The 27,265-nt window shown below is 48.1% G+C and overlaps 2 protein-coding genes across 3 annotated transcripts in view; both read left to right on the forward strand.

The window, feature by feature from the left end:
* TM9SF3 (transmembrane 9 superfamily member 3) overlaps positions 1-10,655 on the forward strand; it is a 51,034-nt gene extending 40,379 nt beyond the window's left edge. The window contains exons 10-15 of the mRNA XM_037400834.1: positions 462-601; positions 2,163-2,231; positions 2,326-2,472; positions 2,908-2,991; positions 3,112-3,188; positions 7,648-10,655. Of these exons, the coding sequence (XP_037256731.1) occupies positions 462-601; positions 2,163-2,231; positions 2,326-2,472; positions 2,908-2,991; positions 3,112-3,188; positions 7,648-7,715 (585 nt within the window). The 3' untranslated portion in view covers positions 7,716-10,655. The remainder of the gene's footprint in view (positions 1-461; positions 602-2,162; positions 2,232-2,325; positions 2,473-2,907; positions 2,992-3,111; positions 3,189-7,647) is intronic.
* Positions 10,656-18,971: 8,316 nt separating this feature from the next.
* Positions 18,972-27,265, forward strand: part of TLL2 (tolloid like 2) — a 92,737-nt gene continuing 84,443 nt past the window's right edge. Inside the window, exons 1-2 of one of the 2 annotated variants that reach the window (XM_037400598.1) lie at positions 19,013-19,113; positions 20,443-20,493. In XM_037400598.1, the coding sequence (XP_037256495.1) occupies positions 20,469-20,493 (25 nt within the window). In that variant the 5' untranslated portion in view covers positions 19,013-19,113; positions 20,443-20,468. Of the gene's footprint in view, positions 19,114-20,442; positions 20,494-27,265 lie in introns of both variants that reach the window. The other variant, XM_037400597.1, reaches the window with a different exon arrangement.

A 27,265-nucleotide genomic window follows, 5' to 3' on the forward strand; every position in this document is an offset into this window, starting at 1 on the left:
TTTTTTGGATTGGATTAAAAATTTTGCACCCAGCAGTTGTAATTTTGTGTAGAACTACAGCTAGGCGTTCACTTCTAGGAACAGCATACTCTGTAAAAGTTTAAGAGAAGCTGATGAAATTTTCCATGGTGAAGTACCATGAATATTTCAATTTCTTTCCTATGCAATGTACTGAGCTATAATAATTATTAGATGAAAACAGTAAAAAGAAATCTGTAGTGGTTCTCGTCTCTCAACTGACGCAAGAAATATAAGTCATAATGTTTATTAGGAAGTTTCTTGGGAAATACATACTTCCATTTGATAAAATAGAGGTATGTTAACTAATGCTTAATAACTAGGATTATGATTCTACAGCAATACCTACTAAGGACTGATACATACTGAGTGGGTTGTTATCTTCTTTTGTCATCCTATACCTGTTTGGTTTTTTTAATTACTATTTTATCTTTTGCTTACAGGTGGCAGTGTGCTGTATCTGTTTCTTTGTCATTCTTCCATTGAACCTTGTTGGTACGATTCTTGGCCGAAATCTGTCAGGACAGCCTAATTTTCCATGTCGTGTCAATGCAGTGCCTCGTCCCATACCAGAGAAAAAATGGTAAAGACAAGCATGAATGTTAACTAGAATGTTAACTTCAGTACATTTAAAATGACTTTTCAGGTGTGATCATTAAAGGTTTTTCTGGAATAACTTTATTTAAATGGAATTGTGCCTAGAAGAACAGCTGTACTGACATTTCATTAATGTGATTTTTGTGATGAATTAAAATACCGTGGTTAATAGTTGTAGCAGATTTTACTCCTGTATCACTGATTCACATTTCGCCTGAAATGTTCTTTAGTCTCTTATGTAAAAGGGATGGTCCCAACACAGTTCTTGTATAGGAATCTGGAAACAAAACAATTCCTCTTTAGTTAATGCCTCTTACAGATTTAGGATTGAATGTGCCTTGGAGGCAGAACTACTCTGGTTAATGGTCTCCTAGTACAAGCTGCGATGTATTTGCAGGGTGATGGTGGAGAGAAGCTTGCAGTGCTGTTCCCAATTCTGTGCTTTTGTTGATGGCGCAGAGCCTAAAATATTCCAGGTATATGGTTTGAATTGCGAATGAGCATTTATTATTTTTGAAGTGAATGTAGAAGGGTGCCTAGCTTAGACTTAGGTTTTTGGAAAATCATGAATGCAGTCACTTTTTCCTATTAATTTAATTCTGAGATGGAAGCAGCAAGCTATGGAAATGAAAATATTCTCAGAGGATTTTTTTTTAATAGATTTTTCTTGCTTTCCCTGTTCAGAGGAATGGAACTAAGTGAACGGGGCACTGAATCGTGTACACCCGTGATATCCAGGAAGTGCTGCACACTTACTGTCTTGTTAGTGGTGGGTTGTGCAATTCAGATGCTAGGATTTGATTTATATTGTGACCTGTATCTTGGGAATCTGATGGATTTTTCTGGATCAGCATGACAGCTAGAAAGAAATAAGATACTTCGCTTGAAGGTGATGAAATTGCACGCTGTCAACTTAGACAAGTCTGCCTATAAATAATAAAAGAAGCTGCAAATTAAATCACTGGTTACTAGCTAGATTCAGCATCGTTGCAAGTACTACACAGAGGTCACCTTTAGTAAGTGACAGAATCATCTACAGGTAGCTGGCCGAGATTCCATTTTTGGCCATACGCTGATGACTCAGTATAGCGTTAAAAATAAATACTGGTTCTTAATTCTATAACCGTTACCCTGCAAAACTTTCTTTGCACTCTTTGCTGTGTTTGTAGCCCCCAGCAGCACTGAGTTTTCACTGCCTGCATTCAAGGCTAGTGGATGTTACGGGCTCGATTGCCTGGGCCCTTTTTGGGCAAGAGAGCTTCTTTCTGTAGCCTGTAAGGCTGGTTAGATGCCTGCCCTTATGCCTGCAGGTGATAGACATGAGCCTTACGGTTTGTTTCAGCTTTCCCCAAGAATAACTGCTCCTTGTGTCCGTACACATGATGTCTTTGGGGGAATCTTCTTTGGGATATGCTGGTATGAGACAGAAGTGCTCTTGTTGGCATGCCTTTTAAATAATTTTCTGTGCTATGTTAATTATCTGTGTCTTCACATGCTTATAAATGAAAGATTAACATTGTCCCTAAACTAATCTCAATATCTTCCAGGTTCATGGAACCAGCTGTTATTGTTTGCCTAGGTGGAATCCTCCCTTTTGGATCCATTTTTATTGAAATGTGAGTATGTCAGCTGTTTGCCAGTTTGATTAAAAATTATAGTAGTTTAAGTTCAATTACAGTATCACCTGCATATCTTGCTTACTTTCTTCAGGTATTTCATTTTTACTTCATTCTGGGCTTACAAGATCTACTATGTTTATGGCTTTATGATGCTGGTTCTGGTTATCCTCTGCATTGTGACAGTTTGTGTGACTATCGTTTGTACTTATTTCCTGCTAAATGCAGAGGATTACAGGTGGTAAGTATTGCGTTATTTGCATAGTTAACCAGATTGTGAGAGTTTCATAGAAAAGTAATGTTTCTTCAGTCTAGATGGGTCTTTTCAAAGTGTCCATGTCCAGATTTTAGCTGTAGGGAATGAAAACATTTACTGGATCTTTTTTGTACAGGAGCTTTCTGTGTGTATGTGCATCTGTGTATGCATCTGTGTATGTATAGAGAAAAGTATGTCAAGGCTTGCAGGAGTATGAAGAAGGATCATCACTTGGTATCAGTGGTAGCTGTTGCCGTAGAAACTTCTGTCAGTTTTATAGCAGACAACATGTAGATTTTGTTAAATAAGCCTGTAGAACCAGTACTTATTTGTACACATTCAGGGTCAGGTTTCAGCATATTCTGCATCTTGGGAAGCCTTTTGGTTAGATACGTGATGGATGTGTGTGCTTACTTTCAGGCAATGGACAAGCTTTCTTTCTGCGGCATCAACTGCGATTTATGTTTACATGTACTCCTTTTACTACTACTTTTTCAAGACAAAGTAAGTGGTAATTTGGCGGTAGTTTTCCTGTTTGAATATCAGATTACTGTATTGCCAAACAAGTTTATTGATAAAAACTGGGGAAAATACCTAACATAAATGCCTGTCTGTCTTTTTCAGGATGTATGGCTTGTTTCAAACATCATTTTACTTTGGTTATATGGCAGTATTTAGCACAGCTTTGGGAATAATGTGTGGTAAGTTTCAAATGTATTGACAGTTTTCTATCAGCATTTTTCAGACTGTCAGGTTTCTGATTTTAGTTCTGTGGTTTTGGTGGTGGAGTGTGTATGCCTGCAAGATCTGGTCACAAAAGTTTTCAATCTTTAAAAAGAATCTCAGAGTTCTCTGTGTATACTTGATTCCTACCTAATACAGGAGATTTCTTTTCTGATGGGAAGATAATTCAGGTGCTTTGTAGAGATTTTTCACCCTCAGTGCAAGCTTGAAAGATTCATTGTTGGGCAAGAAATTCTGTAAAAGAAATTCTAAATTGAGTCCACACTATTGTTTTGTTTTGGAATTTTTACTGTTGCCCCAAGACAAGGAGCTAGGCACACCCATGGAGGCATCAGTGGTATCACAATACTGATGACACTACCATCTGTATCTTGTGGCATGTATGTATGAGGGTGACCAGGACAGAAAGGGCTGAAATGTCAGGGTAAAATTTGAGAAATAAGTATTGGAATATTCACAGGTGAGGAGAGCACAGGATGCTCCTGTGTGCGGCTGGATTTCATTGCTTTTTAAGATAGTGTTTTGACAGATGTTTAGAGAAAACGCCAGGGGTTTGGCATGGAGGTCATCTGATAAAGTCAAATACACTTGTTGATCTGTTAGCTTTATTTTTGTCCCTTGCTTAATGACTTTCTGAAAGTGCTACTTGGTTCTTTTGCACTTTTCTATGGTGGTGTTTCCTTTTTAGTGTGAGATTCTTATTTAATACTTTCTTTCTTAGCAGTGAATCAATAGTCCTATAGACTCCAGTGGAAGGAGTTCTTTGAGCTAGGTATTTGAGACACACGATGTCTTACGGGAACTTACCTTCTGTAAAGTATACATTTCCTGATATCCCAAGAGGGAGGGTAATTTCACAATGCTTTATAAAAAGGGGAGGGAAATAATCTCTTAACTGCTGAGTACCTGTCCCCTTTCGCTCTCATGCAATCTGATCTTGCTTCATCAGGTTCTTGGCATGGTACAAGACTTTCCTGCTGTTCTGGCAGTCTTGCAGCCGTTTTTTTTTCTTTAATAGGCTTATACTTTTCAGCTCTAATCTTTTTAAAGTGCTCAGGCTGGTATTGATTAAAATATCTGTGATGCAGAAGCCAAACTTGCCCACCAGTTTCTGTAATTAAAATGTTTTTTAAAACATGGAAAAGAAAGATTGTCAAATGCTTTCTTGTAATGGTAAGACACTACTTGATGGAATACTAGAGTAAAATTTGAACTTACTCAAAATCAGAAAATACATTAAACTTTATTTCTACAGCTCTATTGAGATTTCTTTTTGTCTTTTTAAGTGTGTTAGAAGAGAAGCTGTGAGATTCCTTTTTACTGCAAACTCCCCTTTTTTTTTTTGGGGGGGGGGGGGAAGATCCCCTGACAAAAAGCATTTGTGTAGGGAACTTGCTGCCATTGAGGTCTAACAAAGACATTTGTGTTAAAGAATTGTGCTACTGACTGTACATCTCCTGTGAAAAGTGTGTAGAGCTGCTGTGGAGGCTTGTGTGTATGAACGTGTTCAGTATCACACAGCTGGATATGAGACACACTAGTTAGGGTCCAAAGCAGTCGCAGGGAAACTCTCTGGAGGCTTATATCGTCCAGCTCTGGTTTTAGTGCCCCTGACAACGCCTAGTTGAACTCAGATCCCACATGTAGTGGGATGCTTTGATCCACAAAGTCTGCTGCCCTCTGCAGAGCATCTCAGTTTTGGGACTGGACCGTAGGGAGCCCATGAGAACTTCCAAACCTTTTGAGCTCCTCGTGTTTTCCTCTCGGTGACAGAAAAGATTAAAATGTACTTCCCAGCTCAGTGGATGGTTTAGGAGCTAGGTAGTGCAGAAGGACCTCCTACAATACCACACTTCAGCATCCAGATAAAGACTGTTAAGTATGGTTGAAGGGCTTCTTAAAAAAACCTCTGTGCTTATGACGTCACAGCTGTAGTGTTTATTGGCTTGAAGTAATAGGAATTAATCTTCTGTTTTATGATTGCTCTTTCTCACTATTCAAATTTTTCTCTGTTTAAAAGCTTGTTGTCCTGCTGAAATGTGCTTGCAGTCTATAAACCTATATAGGCCATGACCAAGTTATGAATATCATCTGAGACGGTGTTTAATAAATTAATAACATTATTCCCTTTAGTATGGACTTTTCTATTCAAATGAGCCAAGTATCCTGCATTTGTTTCAGGAGGACATCCTTTAGTTGTGATTGTTAGGGTTTTCCCTCTCCCTGCCCCATGTTTTATTCGGTGCCTGTGAAGTAACCATGAGGCTTAACCCCTGCCTTCGGTATTGGCCATTAGTGGCCTTCATGGATAGGGCTCCAGTGATTCAGAGTAGGTTATGATTTGTTTGTGGGGTTGAGAGCTTCTGGTCTCACGCAACTGCTGCTCTCCACTCCTCCCCCTCGCCTCCATCTCATGCACACGTTCTCTAGATCCCAAATGAAGCACAACTAATGCTTTGTTCTCCCAAATCTCTGTGATATCTGGAACCACATCACAAGAGAAACCCTCAAAGAACAAGTTCTGGAATGCATCTGGGTTTAGCAACTGAAGTGGGCGTTGGATCTGTTGGCAGTGCCTGCTTCAACAGGCAGAAAACAGGTGCCTAGTGCCATTACTTTGTCCATTTACCACATAAGGCAGAAGATGAGTTTCTTGACAGGCTACAGAAGAATCTGCATGTGCTCCTGTACGGCTCCAAGCTCACATCACCTGTGCACAGCCTGTGCTCAGGTCTGTCCGTACGTGGTACTGGCCACGCCTTGAACTGCCAAGGCCCCCTGCTGTGCCCTCAGCACGCTTTGTGTTTGCAAGCAGCAACCTGATCTTGCGTGTGCTCGGTTTGTTTTAATTGAGCTCTACTTTGTCCAGGTTGGTAACGCAAATCCCTCATTTACTGGCCAGTGGAATGGTTGTCATGATGTTTGTAGAGCTTGAAATGCTCTGCAGCACAGAGGCTGACTCCACAGGCTCTTTACCACTCCGGTAGCATTGGAACAGTGTGTCAGTTTTGCCTTGTGCAGGTTTCCAGGTTAGTTATGAATGCTGGACTTTTGAGGATCTAAAACCCAAAATTTTGTGTGGGTTTAATGGATGACCTCATGAATTATCCAATTAGTCCCCAGGATATAAAGAACTCTCCAGGTTCCAAATAAATTTGTGGTCAGCAATGCTAGCTGCAGGTCTGTACAGCCTGTAATTCCTAAAGGCAAAAAAACCTTCGTATTTTTACTGGAAGATGACTTTTAGGCAGAAAACTTGTAGTGTTGGTTAGGCTTTTGTATTTAACACAATTGTTCAAGTCTGGTGCATCCCAGATCACCGCTTTGTTCTGGGCTTTTCTGTATTGCTTCAGGGAAGAAAAAATACCTTTTCTGTTTAGAGTCCTTTCTTTATTGCACATCCAAACATTTGATATCAGGAGTTCTCTTCTCTGTAGTGAGCTACAGGCCCTGACTTCTCTCTCCTGCCCATATTTTGTGATGTGTTATTCTGGCAGTCTGACAGCAGTTGTCTCTAATTCTTGCTCGATTTTCAACTTCAATTGTAACCTGAGAATTAGCCAGACTGACTTCCACAAGGCAGACTTGCAATCACCTTGCTTGGAAGAGCTGAAGACACTCCCTGTAGACAGTAAGGCCGCAGTATTTACCGAGCCTGGCAAACCTGAGGTTCTGGGTTGGACCAGGCAGGTTGCTGAACCTCTCTCTGAGATGCAGTCTTGGTCCAGTGCATTTCTGTCATTTTTCTAGATGTCCTGAGTCCTGCAGTATTTTGGGTTCAGCACAGACTGTTGCCCCTATCAAAAACCCAGTGACCTGTTCTTTTGTTACTGCTGTGACAATGCATACTCTGCTCATGACTCTTACTAATTTGAAAACCATGGGTTGCAATTTCCTTTAACTACTAACTGCTACTAGTTTAATCTCTTTGTACAGACCTCCTTGGAGTTTAAGACTCCTGGGATGGGGATTATTATTTGTGCCTTGTGGGAAGGAAAAAGCCATCTGCCAATACAACACTCATCCAGAAGGCATGTAACTTATAATAAAATCCCGCCCTCCCATCCACCTTCCCTGCAGAGTGGGTGATTGTATGTTTTTTTACCCCTCCATTCAGAAAAAGGGACCCGGTTATTGGCAGCAGTAGGGGGGCTGCTATATTTATCGAGGCCAAGTGAGCATGGCCTCTTGGTAAGATGGCTTAATGGATTTAGATTGCTAGACTAGGGGAGCTCTTGCCAGGCGTGCACTGGGAGCACGGATAATTAGAGATTGAGAACAAGTATTGCAGGTAAATAATTTTCTGTGTGCAGAATGCATCCTTTATGCGGCTTCTCTGTTTAAGCGTGTGTTATATTGCTGCCTTATTTTGATGATCAGCTCTAACATATTCAATGTTTTTGGTTTATTTTGCAGGAGCTATTGGTTACATGGGAACAAGTGCCTTTGTTCGTAAAATCTACACTAATGTGAAAATTGACTAAGGAAATAAGAAAATTGAACTATGGATCAGCTCCTGTTTTCATGGGGATGAACTTGCACAACATAAAGCGCGAGAAGAGATTGGGGTTTTAACACTGGGCACTATATAGGTCTCCATTTTGTGGATGGCTTAAAGTAACATCTATTTCATTGATCCTAGGTTCTTACTGACTGCTTTCTCCAACTGTTCACAGCAAATGCTTGGATTATATGCAGTAGGCATTACTACAGTACGTGGCTAATCTTCCCCAAAAAAACCCACAAAAAAACAAAAAACCTAGCTCATTAAAGATGAATAGGCTAGCTCTCTTCAGTGAAGAGGACAAACGGTTTATTTAAAGCATTTGTTCCATTCAATAAAAAGAGGGAAACTTGGCTGCTAAAACTACTTGATTAGTAGTCTTCCTGGTACTTAACATTTCTAAATTATGTAAAAATGCGGTTCCAGAAAGATTACTCTTCTGATTTTTACTGCCATTGCCAGGATAAGGAGGTATGTTTTATATTTTGACTCCAGGTGCTTTTTGGTTTATTTGCAATATCAACTATACCCTACACTCATTTGTTTAAAAAATAATTTAAAAATATATAAAAAACCCATATGCATGTAATATATCAGCTATTGTTCTAGTTGGACCAACTTCCCTTTATTTATCTTTAAAATAATATCCAGCTACATGTTAAATCCATCCAAAGAAAATACAGTCTAAAGACGGGATGTGTTCTCTGCAATGCAATTTACTGTACAGTTAGAAAGCAAAATGTTAAATGGGGAGGACTGTTTGGTTTTTTAATAAACACTTTGAAGTGTAGATTAAAACAAAACCCAACATTTTAACTGAATGTCTAAAGTGATTCTCCTTTTTTCCAAGTTAGTCTTGGTTTTTTGTTTTTTGGTTTTTTTTGTTTTTTTTTTCTTGGGGTTTTTTTTTTTTGGTTTGGGTTTGAATGAAGATTTTCCTTTAGACATTATACAAGGGGTAATAAGTGTATATAAACATTAAATAATGTAACTTAGGTGTAGATCCCAAATGTATTTGGATGTACAGATTTACTACAGAGTACTTTTCTGATGATTCGGTGTAAAAATGTGTGAATTTGGGTGGCTTTTTACATCTTGCCTGCCATTGCATGAAAAGTTGGGGTTTCTTCACAATGTGTGTATGTCATGCTTTTCTGTTCTATTTCCTTTCTCAAGCTCTTACAGGAATTAAATTTGTAATTTAGAACATTTTCATTTTTGTTAATCCTATCTGGACACTTGTGTAACATCAAAAAGCACCGTTGCTTTAGAGTGTTCAGAGAACTAAAATAAACTTTTCAGACAAAAATGTTCTGACTCTGAAAATAGATGAGTTTGCAACTGAAGATGTTTGAAAAGGCAATACTGCTGAACGCTGGTTTCTGTACACAATATTAATGTGGTTTTCAAATATCAAAGCCCCATGCTTTGAATTCAGAATTTGCTAACAACTGCATTGTACAGTACAGCTCCAAAGTGGATGACCAGCCCCAAAAGATTCTTCTTGGCTGAACTGTTTGTGGAGAAGTCTGTTTTGTGATCCAACTAGTGTACTGAGAAAAGTGGGGGTAAGCGTGGACTGAAATAAATGGGCAAATAAAGGTTAAGTTTCTAAGATGACTGTTAATTATGCACTGTATTTAGCTAGAAATAGCCTGAATGTGTTTGTGACAGATACGAGAGCTGGTTGGCTTGATTTTTTTTTTTTTTTTTTTATTTTTTTTTCCTAGGCATCTGCCACATAGGGATGTTTTCCTCAGTGTGGCTGTTTGAAATAGAGCATCTGCCATGGAGAAGGGAACTTCCAGAATGTAAAACAATGAGCAAAGTGTTTTTATTGATTAGCACTGTATTGTCTCTATATAAAAAGTACTGATAATACAGTGGCCACAGTGAGAAACAACCGTGCTTTGGCAGGGTTGGGTTGGAGGCTGGGGGAGCTGAACTGTTAGGTAACAGCGAGAAGCAGCGCATCTTGCTGTGTATGGCTTATGAAAAGTATCTGAGCTTTCAGCTCTGATTTCCCTGGCCAATTTTAACCAATCTGTCAGAAAATAATTAAGTTTTGCTTCAAGTGAATGGTTGGTGCCTGTAGCTGAACACTCTGCTGTTTAACAGATATTTTTTTTTTTTAAAAGCACAGGCTGATTTTAAGATGAGCTTACAAACTGGGTCAACAGCTCGTTTTCCTTTGTTCCAAAACATGGAGACTTAAAGCAAAGATGGGTTTTGTACCAGTTCTTGCTAGTGCGTGCAACGGTAGGAAGCCCTCTTTTCACCCATGTTCTTCTAAACCTGAAGTGAGAAGCCATTATCTCCACACAATAAATACATTAAGTACTCCACCGAGATACAAGTTTTTTAAAGGGAGTATTTTGATAATGGGTCTGTTTCTCTATTTAGAGCACTGCTATGTGATTAGTCTTTCAGAAATGTCACTAAACCGTTTGTGAATTTCATTTAATCACTTTTTAATGCCACAGAATGGTGGGCTGCCTATTTGCTTTCTCTATCCTCTGGCATTATTAGCTTTTGCATATCCAGGTAGTATTGTATAGCTTTTAAAGTGACATTGAAAAGATACTTACTGCACAGGCATTGCTTTTCTGCAAGCACGTTCCTCTGGAGAAGTACTGTGTTTAAATAATTGACATTTTTATACTTCCACCCTAGCACATGAGTGAGGTGGGGGGTTGCGTTGTTTTCCCCCTGCGGTTTGGTTTCTGAAAGAATGCAAAATGCGGCTGGTTTTCAACAGCTTGTCTTTCTGGTTGCTCCTTGGGGCAAGGCTATTTATTTGCCCCTCAAAAACTGTGGGTATAGCTTGAACCATCTTGCTTATATAGAATTCAGAAGCTCTCTGCTTAGATGATGTAGTCCTTCCTCTTTTATGGAAGAAATAAAGATCTTACAGCCAACACTCCTCTTTCCATGGTTGTTTCTTAGGAATTTCTGGTTCTTGAATTCAAGTGGTTTTGGTACCTCTTCAGCTGGCCGCCTGGTGCTTCTCTTCCCACTTCTGGTACAGAGGCCAGAGAACTGGGAAAATCGTTCCGTAGCAACAGCTGATCTTGATCAAATGCTTTAGGTAAATACAACTGTAAATCTTTTCAGTTGAGGCAGAGTGCATATAGAAAGCACCTCTGGTACTTTGTGTATGAAAAGTGCTGAACACTGAGTCAGAGATAATGGAGACTGCAAATAAACATTACGTTATGCTCTCTTTTTGATGTGTGCATGTTTTGAAGCAACAGTGTTTATTAATTCCTCTCTTGAATTACATTCCAAAGTGTGTAAAGGACACATAATTAAACTGTTTTCTGTATGATAGTTTAGTTGCATTTCTCTAACAAGTTTCAGGCTGAAAAAGAAAACCAAACCCTAATATGTTTTACACTCCTGGTGCTAAAAGTAGGTAAGATTGATGGCACATTCTTATTGCTGTCATTGCTGCAGAGGTAACACAAATGAGAAAGTTACATTTTGCTCTGGCTTCAGCATCACCAGCATCTGGCCAGATTTGCCCAGTAAAGTATACACAGTTTCACTGAAAACAGCAAAACTGCTGAACTGAGTGCATCAGCAATTTCTCCACCAGAATGTGTCCGGAAAGTATAACCTCAGGAAAAACAAGTTTCCTCTCTGGTCTGTGGACAAGTAAACTGAACAGTAGAGCTAGAGTTGAGGGGTCCTCTTATCTTGAATTAGTTCTTAATTGTGCAGCTTGTGGTTCATTTTAAGAGTCGGTTGGAACTGTAGGTTGGAGGAGGATACTGGTTTTGGATCTCTTGGATCTTCTGTAGCCAAATGGTAGTGGCGGCTCTGCAAGGGCTGTTAGCGCTGCTGCTGTCTGGAACAAGTATCTTAGCAGGGTTACCACCAAACCCGTGAAAGGCCCTGCTGTTGTGGGGCTTCTGTTGGAGTAAAGCCATGCTTTAAAATTTTGAAGCGGTGCATTCATGGCTTGCATTCTTCAGGAGCGTTTGTTTGGTTTTTTTTTTAAAGTAATTTGTTTTCCAAAGCCTTGCAAAAGAACATTTGCTTTTTGCTAGATAGCTTCAGTGAGAAAATTATCCTCATTTTCTGAGGAGACATCGGCGTGCAAGTTCTACAAGTAGTTCCTCGCATCTCGCAGCCTTATCCCGGAAGTGTTCTTTCAGTTGGGGGAAGGGGCTGTTACAGTACTTACTTTCATGACTAGTTCTGTGGTTCTGAAATCTTTCTTCAGTTTTGGGGTTATGGCATGTGAGGGGTGAGAAAGAGAATGAAATAGGTGGGAGAACCCGTGAACCTGGAAGGCTTTGTGCAGATCCAATAAATCCAAGCAGTTCGTGGAGAGAATTGCTTTAAAGGGCACACACTCGGGAGGGAAAAGGGTAAGAAAAGGCTGGTTTACCTGGCAGACTGACCAATTTCAAGGGTAGGTGATGCATTTGCTGTTACGGTCTCGTTGCCCCCAGCCCCTTGCCAGTTACAGCCGTTTTGTTGTCACCAGTCTGTTTGCTGTGGTGCAAGGCTTTAAGCCATAAACTGAGGATTCATTTGCCACGAGCAAGGGAGATGACGTTAGTTACTACCAGCGTTTTTGGCTTACTGATGGGTTAATTTTCCTGCCAGCTCCTAGTAATACAATACAGAGCAGTGCTGAATGTCTCTGGAGGTTCTACCGTGCTGAGGCTTCGTTTTTGTAAACCAGACCGCCAGGAACTGCCCCCGCCCTCTGGGCAGATACCGGGACCTTGGGTTTGCAGCATTCCAGACCGTAACTGTTGAAGTTGTGCTTATCCTTCAGCTGGTGTTGCACGAGTACAGCATTCCAGAAAATATATGCCTTTTTGGAGTAGAGAGTTTACATGCAATAAATAAGCCACCTCATTTTACAGAAGTTGTTTTTGTGTTTTCTAACATCGCGAGATGTGCTTATGTCTGTGGTGCAGCACTGAACTCCAGGAAGGGTCTGTGGCTGCTCCTTCTCGCTTCCCAAAGGTTTGTCCCAGGAATTCTGGAGTTCTGTGATGTAGTAAAGTGCTAGAGAAGGTACGGTGGTGTTCTGGGCTACTAGAGGTGAAACCTTCCTTTGAGTTCATTTTACATTATTCGTTGAGTCTGAACTGCTGGTCTTGGTTTAGCTGTATCACTTTATTTGGCTTAGGAAAATGGATTATTTTATTAGCTCAGCGCGAGGCTTGCTTTGCTACAGAGGTGTAGCTACAAGAATGGGATGGAAATTTTCTCCTCATTACCAATCCCTGGCCAGATCTGGCAGATGAATTGGTGAACATCGCCTTCTGTAAAGAGATTTGACAGTTTTACAGAGGCAGACACACATTTACCTGCAAGAATTGGAGACTTAAAATAAAATACCAAAGAAATGCTGGTTTAGGTTGCTTAAGTTCTGCATTTGGACACCAGAATCATTTTTAGTAATTTGAATTACTTAGCTGAAAGTTGATTTTTGCTGAGATTTTTTTCCCCTGTTTATCTCACTACTAGAGAGTGATCCAACGCCCACCTTTGAATCTGGAAGGTACCGCATTTTAAAATTGTATGTATAGCAAAATAGGTAACAAAAAAGGAAATTGCTGTTCCTCTTTTGGGCCACCTAAAGAGTGACATGTAGAGAGGAACCTATTTTAGAACAGCACTTGCCTAACAAGGGGAAATACCTGCATGTTCCATGCCACAGCCAGCTCTGTGCTTTGGATGATGTTACTACAGATAAATGTACATACAGAACTGCTGTGCAGAAACTGTAATTAGCGATGTTCTCAAAGGCAATTGTCCATGGAGCAGCATCTCTGCTTTTGTGAGAGATTCATGAAATGTCTGCCCACCGTTGTGAAACGGCCCAAACTCGGGCAGCACAGGCTGCCGGCCTCTGAAGGGTGCCTGCGGGTGAGCAGGTGAGTGCAGCTTACCTCGTCTTCCTCTTGTAGCAGAGGCTCGGAGAAATGTTTTTACTTTCCCAAATCTGTCCCTCTGAGGAAAGAGGAAAAGACAGATTATTTTTCCCTATGGCAAAAAACACTTTGGAAAGACCAGTGGATTTGCCTTTCAGGATTTTGAACTGATGGATGCTTTTCCAAAGGTGTTCCCGTGCCCTCCTGCCTCACCGAAACCACAATGTTGCTCAGTGCTGGCCAGGTGCAGCTGGCTCCTGCACGACCCCTGGAAATGGGTTTAAGTGCTCTAATGAAACACCAGTTTGACCTGCCTCAATGTGGGAGCCAGTGTTCAGGTCAAAATTAGTACTTAGGTGAGACAGCTCTCGCTCCCTGCCCCCCCACAGCTTGTCTTTGACTGTGGCTCAAAAACACCCCCCAGGCGGCTGGAGCTTCTGTGTGTGGCTCAATGTCCACTGCTGCTTTGGTGAGGAAAGAGATTTTTTCCTCCTAGCTTCCCAAAGCGTCGCTGCTTGTGCCTGGCCAGGCTGTGCTGTTTGATCAGGGCTGTTAATGCACAGGTGGACATGCCTGTGGCTGCAGCGGGCACTCGGCAGTGGGTCTCAGAGCCCTTGGAACACGTTCCAGCACGTATGTGTCAGCACCTGTAAAGATTCCTTCTGGGCAGTGAATCATTTAACCTTGCGAGAGGTATTTCCTGGGTGGCAGTGCAATAAAACTGGTTTAAAAAAAGAAAAAAAAAAATGAGCACCCCTCCCCAACCTACTGCAAGAGAGACTGAAATGGGGGGCGCGGAGTGGGGGGGGTGGGGGGCAAGATGCATTTTATCAGCTGGATTTGTCAATGACTGTGGTCAAGCTGGTGAAGGAGGGGGTGACCCCAGGAGTGATGGGGGAGTTAAGAGCAATAGACCGCTGGTGCAAACAGGGGGGGGAGAATGGGCAAGAGGAGATGGGGAAAGTGAGCAGGCTTCACCGGGGTGGGAGCCTGTAAGGGTCCCCGCAGGGTGCAGGAGCCCTCGCTAGGGTGTCGCGAGGCAGAGGGAGGTGATGGCTCTCAGGGTGCCCCGTGGTGCCGCAGCCACGGTGGTTCCCTACCAAACCCGAAGCACCGCAGTAGGTGTGCACAAGGCGAGGGGTACGGGAAGTGCAGAGGGAGGAGAGCGCTCCGGGTTCAGAGGGATGTGCTCCAGCTCCCCGGGGCTCCACCTGCCCTCGCACTGGTCATGTGCCTGGGGGAAGAATTATTTTACCACATTTGGGGAGCAAAGGGAGACCAGGGGAGGCCATCTCTGTATGTAAACCTGGGGATGGCCAAGGGACGGCAGTGGGATGGGCCCCAAGGTGTGGTGCCTCCGTCGCTTTGTTAGATCTGAGGGACCCAAGCGCTGGCAGCAGGGAGGAAGCAGGTCTTGTGGAAGAACGAACAAACTGGTGTGTGTGTATTGGCCTCGAGACATGTTGTGTGCAGGGATATTCCCTCAGCGCCAAGTAGCTCCCGCACAGCTTTGCTCGTGGATGCTGCTCGGAAAGAGCTGTGTGCATTCTTGCTCAGTGAGGCTTGAAAAGGCGGCGGATGTTGTTTGCATGTGTTGGGCGGGAGGGGATCCTGCCCAGGGAAAGGCTGCCCTTGGCAGCGATGGATACGGATCGTTTTGTTTTCAGATGGTTAACTGTTGGTGCCATCAGCTGCGCTGCTGGCGTGAAACTTATTGCTTTACCAGCTCAGATGAAAAAGAGACTTTCCCAGGGCTGTTATGTCCCTTGTTTGCGCTGATGTGGCACCTGCCAACAGAGGCGACAACGAACGATCCCGTGAAGGGCAGGCAGCAGTCGTCCCAGTGCGCTGCTCTGGCTGCCTGCTGCAAAGCACCACAGTGGGTACTGACAGCCGTTTCTGGAAGGGTCAGGCAGCATGTTCGGGATTTCCAGAGCCTGCCGTGGCGGGGTGGCTTTTTTGTTTGTGTGTGGGCAATAGTAACAGACTCCTCTGAGCTCCCTCACAGGCTCATTCTGATTGTGCAAGTAAAGATCCACATTTGATTTTGCTCCCTTCCTCCTTCAAAGCTGTAGGATGTCTTCTCATATGTCTATCCACATCTGTAACAGAGCTTCTGTATGCAGAAGAGGTTGGGCTCACCAACATAGGTTGCCATCCTGGAAGAGGTTAACAAACAGTGTTTATGGGGTCAGGAGATTTTGTCCTTAGCGGTGACTGCCCGGATCCCACGCTGCGGACGAGGGCAGTGCTCGCGCCGCTGCTCAGTGATGCCAATGGAGGAAGCTGCTGACCCACCCTCGCAGGCGTTCAGGCTTTTCTTTTGCAGCTTCCCACACCCTCTCAGGAGGCAGCACTGCCAGGACCCTCTCCACAGAATGAAGAGCACCTCATGCCGTTCTTTCGCAAGAACTAGGGGTTCTTCTGAAGCACAGGGGGGCAATCAGCCTTTCCTTTTAAAATAATCATTGGGCTCCACTGTTTGTCTGACAAAACCACAGAAAGTAGCAACCTACTGCAGAAAAAGTGAACATTGTTAGGGCTAGCGTGTATATGTGCAGCATAAAACTCAGGGAACTGATCTGGTTACCTTACCAAGTTTATTCTGATGGGTGTTTGTCTACATTCCTCTTCAAAAACCTGCAGTGCTGGAAACTCCCGTCGTTCTTCACGGCGATCTGCTCCAGGGCTTCTCTGTTCTACTGGTAGAAATTGTGCTTGAAACATAACCCTTCCGTGCTCTGGCTGATGCTTGTTCTTCCTTTACAGATGCAGAGAGGTCCACTGTCTTTTCGTCTGTCCTCCACACAGATCTCAGCTCAGGGCTTCCAGAGTGGTACCTAAACCCCCCGGTAATCTTCTGCTACGGTGGTAAAAGCAGGAGCAGCAGCAAGATGCTTCTATGCCCCTGAGGTGTGGAGTGCCAAAGTGGTTTCCAAAATTGCCTTTCTTTCATGGTCTCTGTTCGGGGCGTGCCTCAGCGGATGGGGCAGCTGCGTCTCAGACCTCAGCGAGCCTGGCACTCCTGCAGGGCTCCTGCACAAGGTGCCCATAGTCTCTATGCTTGATCTCAACAGGTGGGTTTGGTGTTATGGCTCCAGCTTGGTGACCACCGGCAGGAGGAGTGAAGGGCAGAGGGTCTAGAATGGGCATCCTCAGGGAAAGCAGGTGGCCAGGCAGCTGGCTTGCTGCCCGGTGTTAGCACTAAGTCCTGGTCACAGCCTTGACTAGCCCATTGAAATGTGTTCTTGTTGTTCCTGGTTTCCTCTTGTTTTGCCAAGACTGACATAGCAAAAGCGTGTTGTGCTCTTCCAGAGAAAATCCGAGGCATTTCCCACGTGTGTTTCCTTTTCCTGCCCTGTGAGTGACAGCGCCCAGCGCAGCCTGGGATGTTCCCTCATGGGTGACCCAGACTCTCCCCCCTGCTGATCCCTGTCCTTAGGGTTTCTTCCTTGATCCTCTGGGACTCTCTTGGAAGCAGAAAGTGGAGAAAACGTGGTGTGTCTTCTGCTCAGCTGTTGCCAGAGTGGCTGGTGTTGAAGGCTAAGTGCAGGTCTGGGGTGTGGGCTGTGCCTCCTCGGTGCTACAGAACATCGATGGAGAATGTGATGCTTGGGGGGGAAAGTGGCAACTTGCGCCGGCCCCCCTTCCCCTCGGGGGGATTCTCCCACGTGCTCCCCCCCGACGGGTCTTTGCCTTTACCCAACGGGCTTTTCACTGGCTATAGAACACTTTAGTGCGTTCGATCAGTGGAGTCTTTGCCGTGGTCCTCATGCCAGGGTTTGATGCAGCCTTTTTGGCCTCTGTGAAGGCTGGGAGAGGATGTTTGTTTCCCAGCTTTATCTTTTCTGGGAAGCCAATATGAAATGGGGTGGCAGGGGGGTGAGGGGAGGCAGGACCAGGTTTCTGCAGCCTGGGCCACCGCCAGGGAGATGCTTGAATCAGGTCGTACCTTTCCGTGCTGGGGCTTCCCCCACTGCTGGAGGCCAGGAGCAACGACTTTATGGGTGCTGCTGCTCGAGGGCCAGAGCGGTGCAGGGGGCACTGCTGCGGGGTCCCACGGTGGAGAGTGGGAGGGGGTGGCCAAAGGGGCAGAGAGGCACAGGGGGGCCATGGGGTCACCCCAAGGACCCCGCATTGGCTAGCACAATTGTCATCACCAGCATAGCCCCATGCTGGCCTTGCCCGATGCCACATCTGCTAAGCGGCCGTACTGCTGCCGCCGGCTGTACCCCACGGTGAGTGGGGGCTGCAGGCTGTACCCCACACTGCAAGCTGTACCCCATACTGTGCTGTACCCCACGGTGAGTGGGGGGCCCCCATGCTGCGGGCTGTACCCCACACTGCCGGCTGCACCCCCCCAGTGAGCGCTGCCCAGGACACACTGCAGCCTGGGGAGGGGGGCCATGGCATGGGCTCCCCCTCGCACCCACCCACCTGCCTGCCACCCCCCAGCCTAGAGCCCCCCCAGCAGCCCTGGGAGGTGGGTGCTGCCCGGGCGCTTTGTCCCGGCCTGGGTCGTTGTGCCCGGTCTTGGGTTTTTTTTTTCCCTTTCTCTCCATCCACGGCCTCGCAGCTGCGCTTACGGCAGGGTCTGAGGCTGCAGTGGGAAATGTTGTTTCTGCTGGCAGCGGGCGAGCTGCTTCTCGTTGGCTGCCCCCAAAGTGATGGTTATCATGAGATAAAATAATAATAATGATAATAACTTTAAAATGAAAATAGTAAAAATAATGAAAATAGTAAAAATGATGAAAAAATAAAATGAAAATGATGAAAAAATCAAGAAAATTAAAATGACGAAAAAGAAGATGAAAATGATGGGAAAATAAAATAATGAAAATTATGAAAAAAGAGAATAATAAAAATGACAAAAAAGACTAAAAAAGAAAAAAGATAATATAAGAAAAAGAAAATATAAAAAGAAAAAAGGAAATGATGAAAAAAGAAAAAATTATGAAAAAGAAAATGATGAAAAAATTATGAAATAGTAAAGGGTGAAAATGGGGAAAAAAGACAATGATGAAAACGGTGAAAAAGAGAAAACGATGGAAATGGTGAAAGCACTGAGAAAGCTGCGAATGATGAAGATGACGAAGGAGAGCAGCCCGCGATGCTGCTGCCGCTCCCGTTCCCCCGCCTGGTTCGGCGCCCGAGCGCGGCGGCGGGAGCGGGAGCAGCTCCCCGGGTCGGGGGGCCTGGGCCCTCCGGGGGCGGGGCGGGGGCGCGAGCGCAGAGGCGACTGGCCGCGGCGCGGTGAGTGGCAGGCGGCCCCGCCCCCCCGGCGCGGCGGGCCCGGCAGTGCCCGCAGCCCGCAGCCCGCCGCTCGCGCCGCCGCTATGTGCCGCGGGGCCGCCGCGCTCCGCCGCCTGCTGCCGCTGCTGCCGCTGCTGCTGCCGCCCGCCGGGCCGCCTGCCGCGGCGGGGGGGGAGCCAGGGACGGCGGGGGAGCCCGTGGAGTACCGCGACCCCTGCAAAGCCGGTAGGGGAGCGGGTGGGATGCAACTCCGGGAGAAGTTTGCGGTGGCGGGCAGGTGGCACCGCCGGGCGCTGCTCGGTGCCCCGCCGGCACCCACCCCGGCCGGGACTCCCCCGGCACCCGTGCCTCCTCCCCAACCCCGCCGGTGCGGGGGTTCCCGGCCGCCCCCCAGCCTGGCCCCCGTGCCCCGTTAGCTGCGGGCCGCGGCACGGCGGGGGCTGAGGAGCGGGGCCGCCCCCGCGCCCCCCGGCCCCGGGCTCCCCCCACCTGTTACCCGGGGAGGCTGAGAGCGGGCGCTGCCGCCGGTGGGGCTTTGGTGTGTCCCGCCCCCCCCGCAGCTTTCTCTGTGCGTCTGTGCAGCCGGTTGGCAGCCGTTTGAACCTGTCCCGGGGTCCGGTCCTCGGGGGGGGAAAGCAGGAGGCGGCGGGGGGGCACCGGGCCGCCCCGGCCTCTCGCGGGCAGCCCCACACCGGCCGCCCCCCCGCCGCTGCCCGGGTGCAGGCTCCCGCATACCTCCGGAGCCCCGGCGGCGCCCGCTATCCCTTTTCCCCAGTTTTCCGTTCCGCTGTTAGACCGCACTGGGCTGCTCCCGAGCCCGCTGGGACCCTCCTCACACGTTTGGTTTCTCCGAGAGCTTCTGTCATCCCTAATATCTTCATTCGAAGGGGATGCGACCCCCGGGTTCCCTTTGGAAGCGGGGGATGGGGCACTCCCGGTGTGCCTCTTGCTCCTCTGGGATCCGCGACCGTCTTCCGAATCGCTTCGCCGCCGGGAATTCAGTGGTCGGTGCCTCGTCAGCCTTGTTCCCTTTATGGATAACTTTGCACGAAGTCCTATTTTCTTAATAACGCAGGAATCGAGAAAAGGAAGGAGCCGGTGTGCGGTGGCCTTGGTCTGCCTCGAGCCAGGGCTTTGTCCCCCGGCACTCTCCCCGCTGTCCCCCGCTGTCTGTTGCGATAGCCTCCCGTGTTATCAGCTCCCTCCTGGCTGCTTGTAGGGGACCCGCAGCAGTATCTGCTCACAGAGACGAGCTCAGCCAAGGCGGCGTCTCCCAGAGGCCCCCTGCCCAGCACAGCTACTTGTTTAACTGGCCTCGCACGCGGGCTATGCTGTGTGTGTGGCTTTTATTGCAAAATTCAGCGCGGTCCTCTTCACAGAGTATTTTTTGCAAGAAACATTCCCTTGATCTAACTCATCAGTGATTTGATACGTGGTTTGGTGGCTTTTTAAAAATTCCTTTTAGTCAATATGGGACCCAGCCCACCCAAACATGCTTTACTGTCTTTGTGTCTCCTTCTAAATGGTAATGAATCCGTCTCTCTCTCTTTCCAGTGAAACTAGTTGTTAGAGATACGGCTATGGCTCAGACCTGGAGAGCTGCAGGTACAGTGCTTTGGCCTTCCCATCGGAAAATGTGTTATCCTTGTTTTGTCCCCAGAAAGTACAGCATCGTCTCTGGTGTGCCCTGCTTGCACTGGGGACCGTTGGGTATTCCTGCCAGGGCAAGCACGTGGAGGGTGAGGAATGCTCCTTTATGGACCACGCAGAGAACGTTTACTTTATTTGACTTACCTACATCAGACAGGAACTTGTGGCAGGACAGGGGGAAAAAAAATTATTTCCCCAACGTGGCGTTTACCTGCCTTTGCTGTAAGACCCTTTCTCTCTGCTGTGGTCCCCCATCTTCCAGGCTTTCTGCCTCCCACTTCTGCACGTACACAAGAGCCTGGACTGCCGATGGCAGCCTCCCTTCGTTGTGTGCCTTTACCTCCTCTCCTGGTGGGCAGAAAAACCTTCTCTGCGTTATTCCCATCAATTCAGTTCAGCCAGGATCAGGGGCAGAAATTCTGACTTCTCAGCGTTTGCCTCTAATACTTTTCCAGTGTCGTCTTCCCAGTGGAAAGGGAGGGCTGAGCGAGAGCTCTGGAGGGCAGGCGGTGCTTTGCTGGAGCCTGGTGCCTTGCTGGCATTTCTGGCAGCGCCGCACACGCCTGGCTGTGGTGGGGGCTGCTGGCAGCCCTGCCCGGTGCCACTCTGGCTTTGCCCCAGCCCGCTGGGCGCTCGGCACTGCCCCGTAAACCTGCCGGTGTTGCCCAGCCTGTGCGGGTGTGGGGCAGCACGGTGCCCTCTGCTGCAACCGTTTTCACCGGCGAGCACCGTTTCACTGGCGAGCACTGTTACTGGTTTTCTGAAGTTTGTCTTCTGCAGAAGAAAGAGGCACTGGCTCTTTAGGTCTGTCCTGGCTGGCTGTGCCTCCTGCCTCTCTGGTCCAGTTTCTCTCCATGTGGGCTCTACCAACCTCAGGCGCAGGGCATTTTGAGGACAAGGCACTCCTTACTCGCCACCCACCTATCCCGGGGCCCTGAATGGCTCTGGTTTTTAAAGTCAGCCCCAAAACAAAGCCAGCAGGACTTGTGCCATGTGGACCCATGTTAGACCCTGCCTCCCTGTGTCCCCTTGCCTTGCCTTTGCAGTCTCCCTCCTCTTCTAGGACTAGACCATCCACAGAGCTAGGCACATGTTCGCTGCTGCAAACGCATCCCAAAGGTCAGCTCAGCCAAGATTAATGAGTGAAGACGTCCGTTTCTGTACATGAGAGGAGGTGAAGACACCTCTAGTGGAGCCACCCCTCCAAGACTGGCGATGTCAGGGCTGTTGGCGAACACCTGTGCAGGAAACCCCTTGTGCTCTGTCCCCGATGTCCTGTAGCAGCGACAGCTCATCTTGACTTCTCTGGGCCTGGGTTTTGGGACAGCGTCAGTCTGTCTAGAGGCGTGACCGGTGAGAGGGCGATGGTGGCAGGCCTGCTGTGAAAAGCTCAGCTGCCCAGCGTGTTTTGTGTGGGAAAGTTTTTGCTGGTTTGTGGAAGCAGAGGCTGGCACTGTGAGACTTGTGGTGGTGCCCCCACTGCTGCTGTGAGTGTGGGCTCCGGTGCAGTCTGGTGCCTGCGGGCTGTATGCAGGCTCTTAGCCCGTTGCAAAGACAAACTGCTGCTCCACTTTTACATACTTTCCAAAGCTGTTAGAACTGTAGTGCTTTACTTCTTTTTTGCTGCAGGCTAATGGCGGTGACCCAGGGGCCATGATGGATTTAGGCCTGGCAGGTTGTGCAGTGAGAGCTTGCCAGTTCTTCACCCCTGCCGCGCGTGCCCTGAGGTCAAGTGCAGGCTGCTGATGGCTGGGAGAGAAAAGCCTGGCACACGCTCCTCTCTGCTGCGTCAGCTGAGGGGTAAGGATCTCTAGCGGTGGCGCAGGACAGGACGGCATGGGGCAGCAATCTCTCCTCAGTCGCTGCAGCTGCTGGGCTACTGGTGTAAAAGGTGCCCAGTTAGCAGGGTTTGCATCTGATGGGCTGTAACTCCACTGCTGCTCAGCCCCTGCAATCTAGCTGTTCAGCAGTTCCTTTTCCTAACCTGTGTCTGCTTCCCTGCCCTTTTGATAGGGTGGAAAGAGGGGAAGATGCCCAAGTGGCTGGCAAAGGGGCAGCTGAGGCAGGGCAGCCAGGTTGATTTGCGGGGCAGGTGACAAGTGCTGATGCTGCCAGGTGGCTTTTGCTGAGCATTGCAGCTTATTGGGCTTTTCAAAGGGAACAGTACAAAGGTTTCTGCTCGGATCTGCTCCGTTACATGTCCGTAAGCCCGGCATGTGCGTTGGATAGATCTGCTGCTTGGAGGGTCCAGCTAAGGATGCCCAGGCCAGGGTGCCGATCTGAGGGTGGCTGCCTGACAGGCAGGCAGCAGCAAGAGCTGTGGGTGCTGGTGAACAGAACAAGTGCATCCTTCTGGGGCTCCTCCGCAAACTGGAACCAAAGGAATTAACAGGCTGTAATTTGTTCGGGTAGTTATTTTGGTGCAAGCTTATATGCACTTTAATTTGAGGTGAAGAGCAGAATCTCGAGGTTCAAAGTGACCTCTGGAGATGTATAGGCCAACTTAAGTCAGCAGCGGGAAGTGGAGACCTAAATGGGAAGGAGAGCTGGGTGACTCATCCCCGTGGATGTTACAGCTCCATGACCCCCTTCCCTCCAGCAGCAAGCCTGTGACGAGGCTCTTTTCCACTTGCCAAATCAGCAGGTGTGGAGAAAACAAGCTGCGATTGCTCTCAGCTCTTGGTTCCTGGGAACTTTGGCTCCTGGCATGGTACTTCTGTCCCTTGGTGAGCTGCAGGTGCAGCACTGCCTTCCCAGGGCCGGGCATGTCCCTTGGTAGCTCATCTTCCAGGGTGGGGGCTGCTGGGGGTGTCCGGTGTTGGAGCCCCCTGTTTCTGCCGCTTTTGGTGAGGCCATTTATTCTGCTCTGACACCTTGTGTCTGCCACCGAGGAGCCTGGCCATGGGGCCAGCCTGCACGCCTCGACCCCCGTGCCAAACGGGTGATTGTGTGCTTCTCTTCCGCACAGGCGTTGGTGTCAGGAGAGGGCAGATCTGCCTGCGGGGCTGTCTGCTCCTGAGGCCGGGCTCTGGCTGCCTCAGCATGTCCAGGTACCCTCCAAGAGGGTTTGTGTGGCTGGGGGAGAGCCAGAGGATCAGGGATCACAGGTGGATACAAATTAAGCCGTGCAAGCCAGTTTCAGCTCCTTTCCGCGAGACTTGATCAGAGAGATGGCTTTGCTGGGGGTGGGTGCTCTAGAGCAGGTAGAGCCCAGCGTGGGGAGGCTGCGGAGTGGGAGCAGGGGGGATGTGCTGGGGGATAGCACCTGGAAAGGGAGTCAGTCTCTATGGATTTTGTGGAGTGTGTAGAAGGGGAAGAACGGGGGCAAGAGGTGTGAGGGGGTACCATTAGGGAGCTGAGCAGCAGTCCCACCTCTCCCATTTCTTTATCCCTAGAAAAGTTGTTAGAGAAGCAGTTTGGCAGCGATGATGCAGCTTTTCCTGCCAAACCACAGCTCCTTCAAGTGTGGATGCTGCTTGCCCAGCTGTAGGGTACCACTGTGCATCCATGTTCCTTCTTCACCTGCTGATTTGATCCACCGGCTTCTAAATGCCCCATGCCAGGGGTCTTGTGCCCTGGGTGCTGTCCTGAGCAGCTCTCACAGAGGGACGTAAATAGCACTTGGCTGTCGTCCTGTCCCTCCGAGCTCCCCCCGGTACAGGCACAGCGCCTTCCATCTGGGAGGAGCAACCCAGTTTGGGTGGCGGTGCAAACATCTGAAGTGGCGTGCAGACATTTCTGCGGGCAGCTGAGGAATTAGCTGTTAGATCTGACAGCCTTGAGGGGGGATCAAATGAGAAAAGGAAGAGAGTATCTGCAAAGTCCAGGTGGCTCGGCTATTGCTTCGGTTTTGAGGGGGGTGCTGGTGGGATTTCTGTGCTGGAAGCACAGGTCGGTCACCTTAGCAGGGCAACTTGAAGCTCTTTGTGGGCTGTGGTGTGGGTCCAGCCCCCTCAGCTCTCGGTGAGGGTGCTCCTGCAGGCTCACAGGTTCCTGCTTGGTTTAGCAATGGTGGGGGAGCACGGCAGGGCACGAGCCAACCTGCCCTTAGCCTGGAATCCCAGAATCTCATCTTCATCTTATGGATTTTCCATAAAGCTTTGAAGCCTGTGAGCTGGAGTGGAAAGCCCAGGTGAGCTGCAGTGCAGGTGCCTCTGAGGTGATGGAGGTGGGAGCCCAGGGTTTACCCAAGGGCAGTCCACCTGGCGGTGGCAGTGCTGGGAGCCGAGTCCTGCTCTCCTGACATTAGGAGCCATGTAGGCTTCCAGAAAAGAAAGTTTCTTTCATTCTTTCTTTGCCACCAATGCTTACACGTGTGCTTTGAGAGAAGAGTCTGGGGCATAACCCAGTCGGTGGGCTCCTCGCTCCTGCTGCAGACATTTAGGGAGGAAGGCAAAAGCTCTCGCCAGCAATGATCCCCCTGATGTTTTTCCCCCAGTCGGTTGCAGGAAGGGTTAAATGCTCGAGGAGGAAGTTGACTGAGACTTTTTGGGTGGTCTGGGAAAGAATGAGAGAACAGACTATCCAGTCTTTAATTTACCTGCTTTGGCGGGGCGAAGGCAGCTGCAGAACGGAAAACAGGTGGGCGAGGGCTGCTGGAGACACTGCCTTCACACGCGTCCAGAGATGCAGCCATTTGCCATCGGGGTGACTGTGTTTTGCACTGAGGTGGAGCTGCAGCAGAAGCTTCCTCCTCAAAGGAGAGGTTTGAGGTGGCTTTTATTTTAACCCTAGCCAAACACAAGCTAATAATGGCCATGGCTTAAAGAAAAAATAACTGCCAACCATTTTCTTGCAGCTGAGATTCCCCAGTAGAAAAGCTGTTGGCCTGGGGAATTCGAGAGCAAAACTTTACAGTCGCTGGGGAAAAGAAGCACTTGAGATCCGGGTTGGCAGTCTTTGCAGCATTTAGCTGTCTACGCGGGATCTGACAAAAACATGCTTGGTCTTTGACGGTTCTTAGGGTGTGCTGGCTCTGCATGAGATACAACACTGAGTGCTACACCTCCACCTTGGCATTTAGCAATAGGCAGGACAAGGGATGGGCAAATTTAGGACAGCAGGCTTTTTTTCACCCCCCTAAATAAGGCTGGTAGGGTGGGGAAGAGGTGCTTGGAGGTGTAATGGATATCTCTCTGCGAAGACCTTGTAGAGTTTTTATGAGCTGTGCTCACCGGTGTCTGCCCTTGCCCGCAGCCTGCACAGGTGCCATCAGTGAAGCCTGTTGCTTCCCCAGGTGTGCTGGGGCACCATCAGTAACTCATACAGCCCCAGACCAAGGCATTCAGGAGCTGTGCTGCAGGTCTTCTAGGCTTCAGAACTCCACAAAGCTGAGGATTTTGGTTCGAGGCACTTGTGTAATTATATTCTACCTTTGCAGTTGTGCTCAGAGCTTTTATTTTCTTCCTGTCCTGACCTCCTGTGTAGCGTGCCTGTGCCTTGCTGGACGGCTGGCACAGGAGCTGGCTGTGTTCTCCTGGTAAGCCGCCTCTCTCTCATTGCTGAAGCTGTGCCGGTGTGTGTCTGGCAGGGGAGCGGCTGCTGCCCCAGCCTGGGGAAGAGCTGTGTGGCTGCTGATACCGCTGCAGCGTGTTCAGGCTCACGCGTTCGTACTTGGGGAAACTGCAGGCGCTGCGTGCCTGATAAGCTGGGTTTTCTAGTCTCCTTTCTCCAATATATCCATTTCCCTTTTTTTCCCCATTGCCTTTGCTGCAGACCATTGGGCTCTCTGCCTGCTTCCCTCTGTGTTTCTGACCGATCCATTTCAGATGTTCCCCCGTCTCCCTTTCCCTGAAGCTCTCTCCGGTCCCTGAGGATTGCTCAACTCCTTCTCTGCTTTCTGCCCCAGGTGTTCTGCGATGGCGATGCTTTTCTCCCCAGGCTGTGGGGCAGCCTCTTGCCTCTCCCACCCCAGCAGTGGCTCACGCTCTTCTCCCCGTGGTCAGCAGGTTCCTCCACCCACGCTCCTTTAAGAGCAGCTGTGCACCCTGCTGCACCTTTGCCTGCTGCGCACAGCAAGCCCGTTCTGTGCGACAGGCGGTTTGCTGACACGGCTCGGGTGCTGTGCCCCTGTCCCCTTCCCTTGAGAAACCAGGGGGAAACAGTGGGGCTGGCTTCTGTGAGTCAGAGTCCAGAGCTGTCTGTGCCAAGGAGCTGGTGCTGACCTGCCAGGGAGGTCTGTGTGTGCTTTCTGGAGACGGTCAACCTTGGGAGGGAGTATTGCAGGTCCAAACCTGCAGGAAAACTGCTTCCAGCCAGTGCTGAAAAGCACTTTAGCTGCACAGAAAGGATGGATGATTGAGCAGAAACTAGCTGTTTTGTTTCAACTACTAGGTCTTCTGGTTTCCTTTGTTTGGTGGTTGTTGGTCCCTCATCGCTGTCCCCCCTGCTTTGTTGTAGCTGAGCTCCCAGAAATGCTGATCTACAAGGGCGCCTGTACTTTGATGTTCAGATCCACTCTAGCGCTTCCTGAACAGGAAGGTTCCCTGTCAATAGAAACTGCTTGAATGTGCAAGGAAGTCCTTGATTAAAGAACTCTCAATGATTGATTGCTCTTTCTTGGCCAGTTTGTGTCAGCCCAGCTTGGAATAGAGAGAAATCTTTAGCTGCGTGTTGAGAAGGGAGCCCACACAAAGCCCCAGCGCTGGTAAATCACCCTCTGGTTTGACTGATACAGACTGTCAGAGACCCGCAGCTGCTGCTGGCCCATGAATCAGCTCAGCTTTAG

This window comes from Falco rusticolus, chromosome 9 (genome assembly GCF_015220075.1).
Source record: "Falco rusticolus isolate bFalRus1 chromosome 9, bFalRus1.pri, whole genome shotgun sequence".
NCBI classification, from domain to species: Eukaryota; Metazoa; Chordata; class Aves; order Falconiformes; family Falconidae; genus Falco; species Falco rusticolus.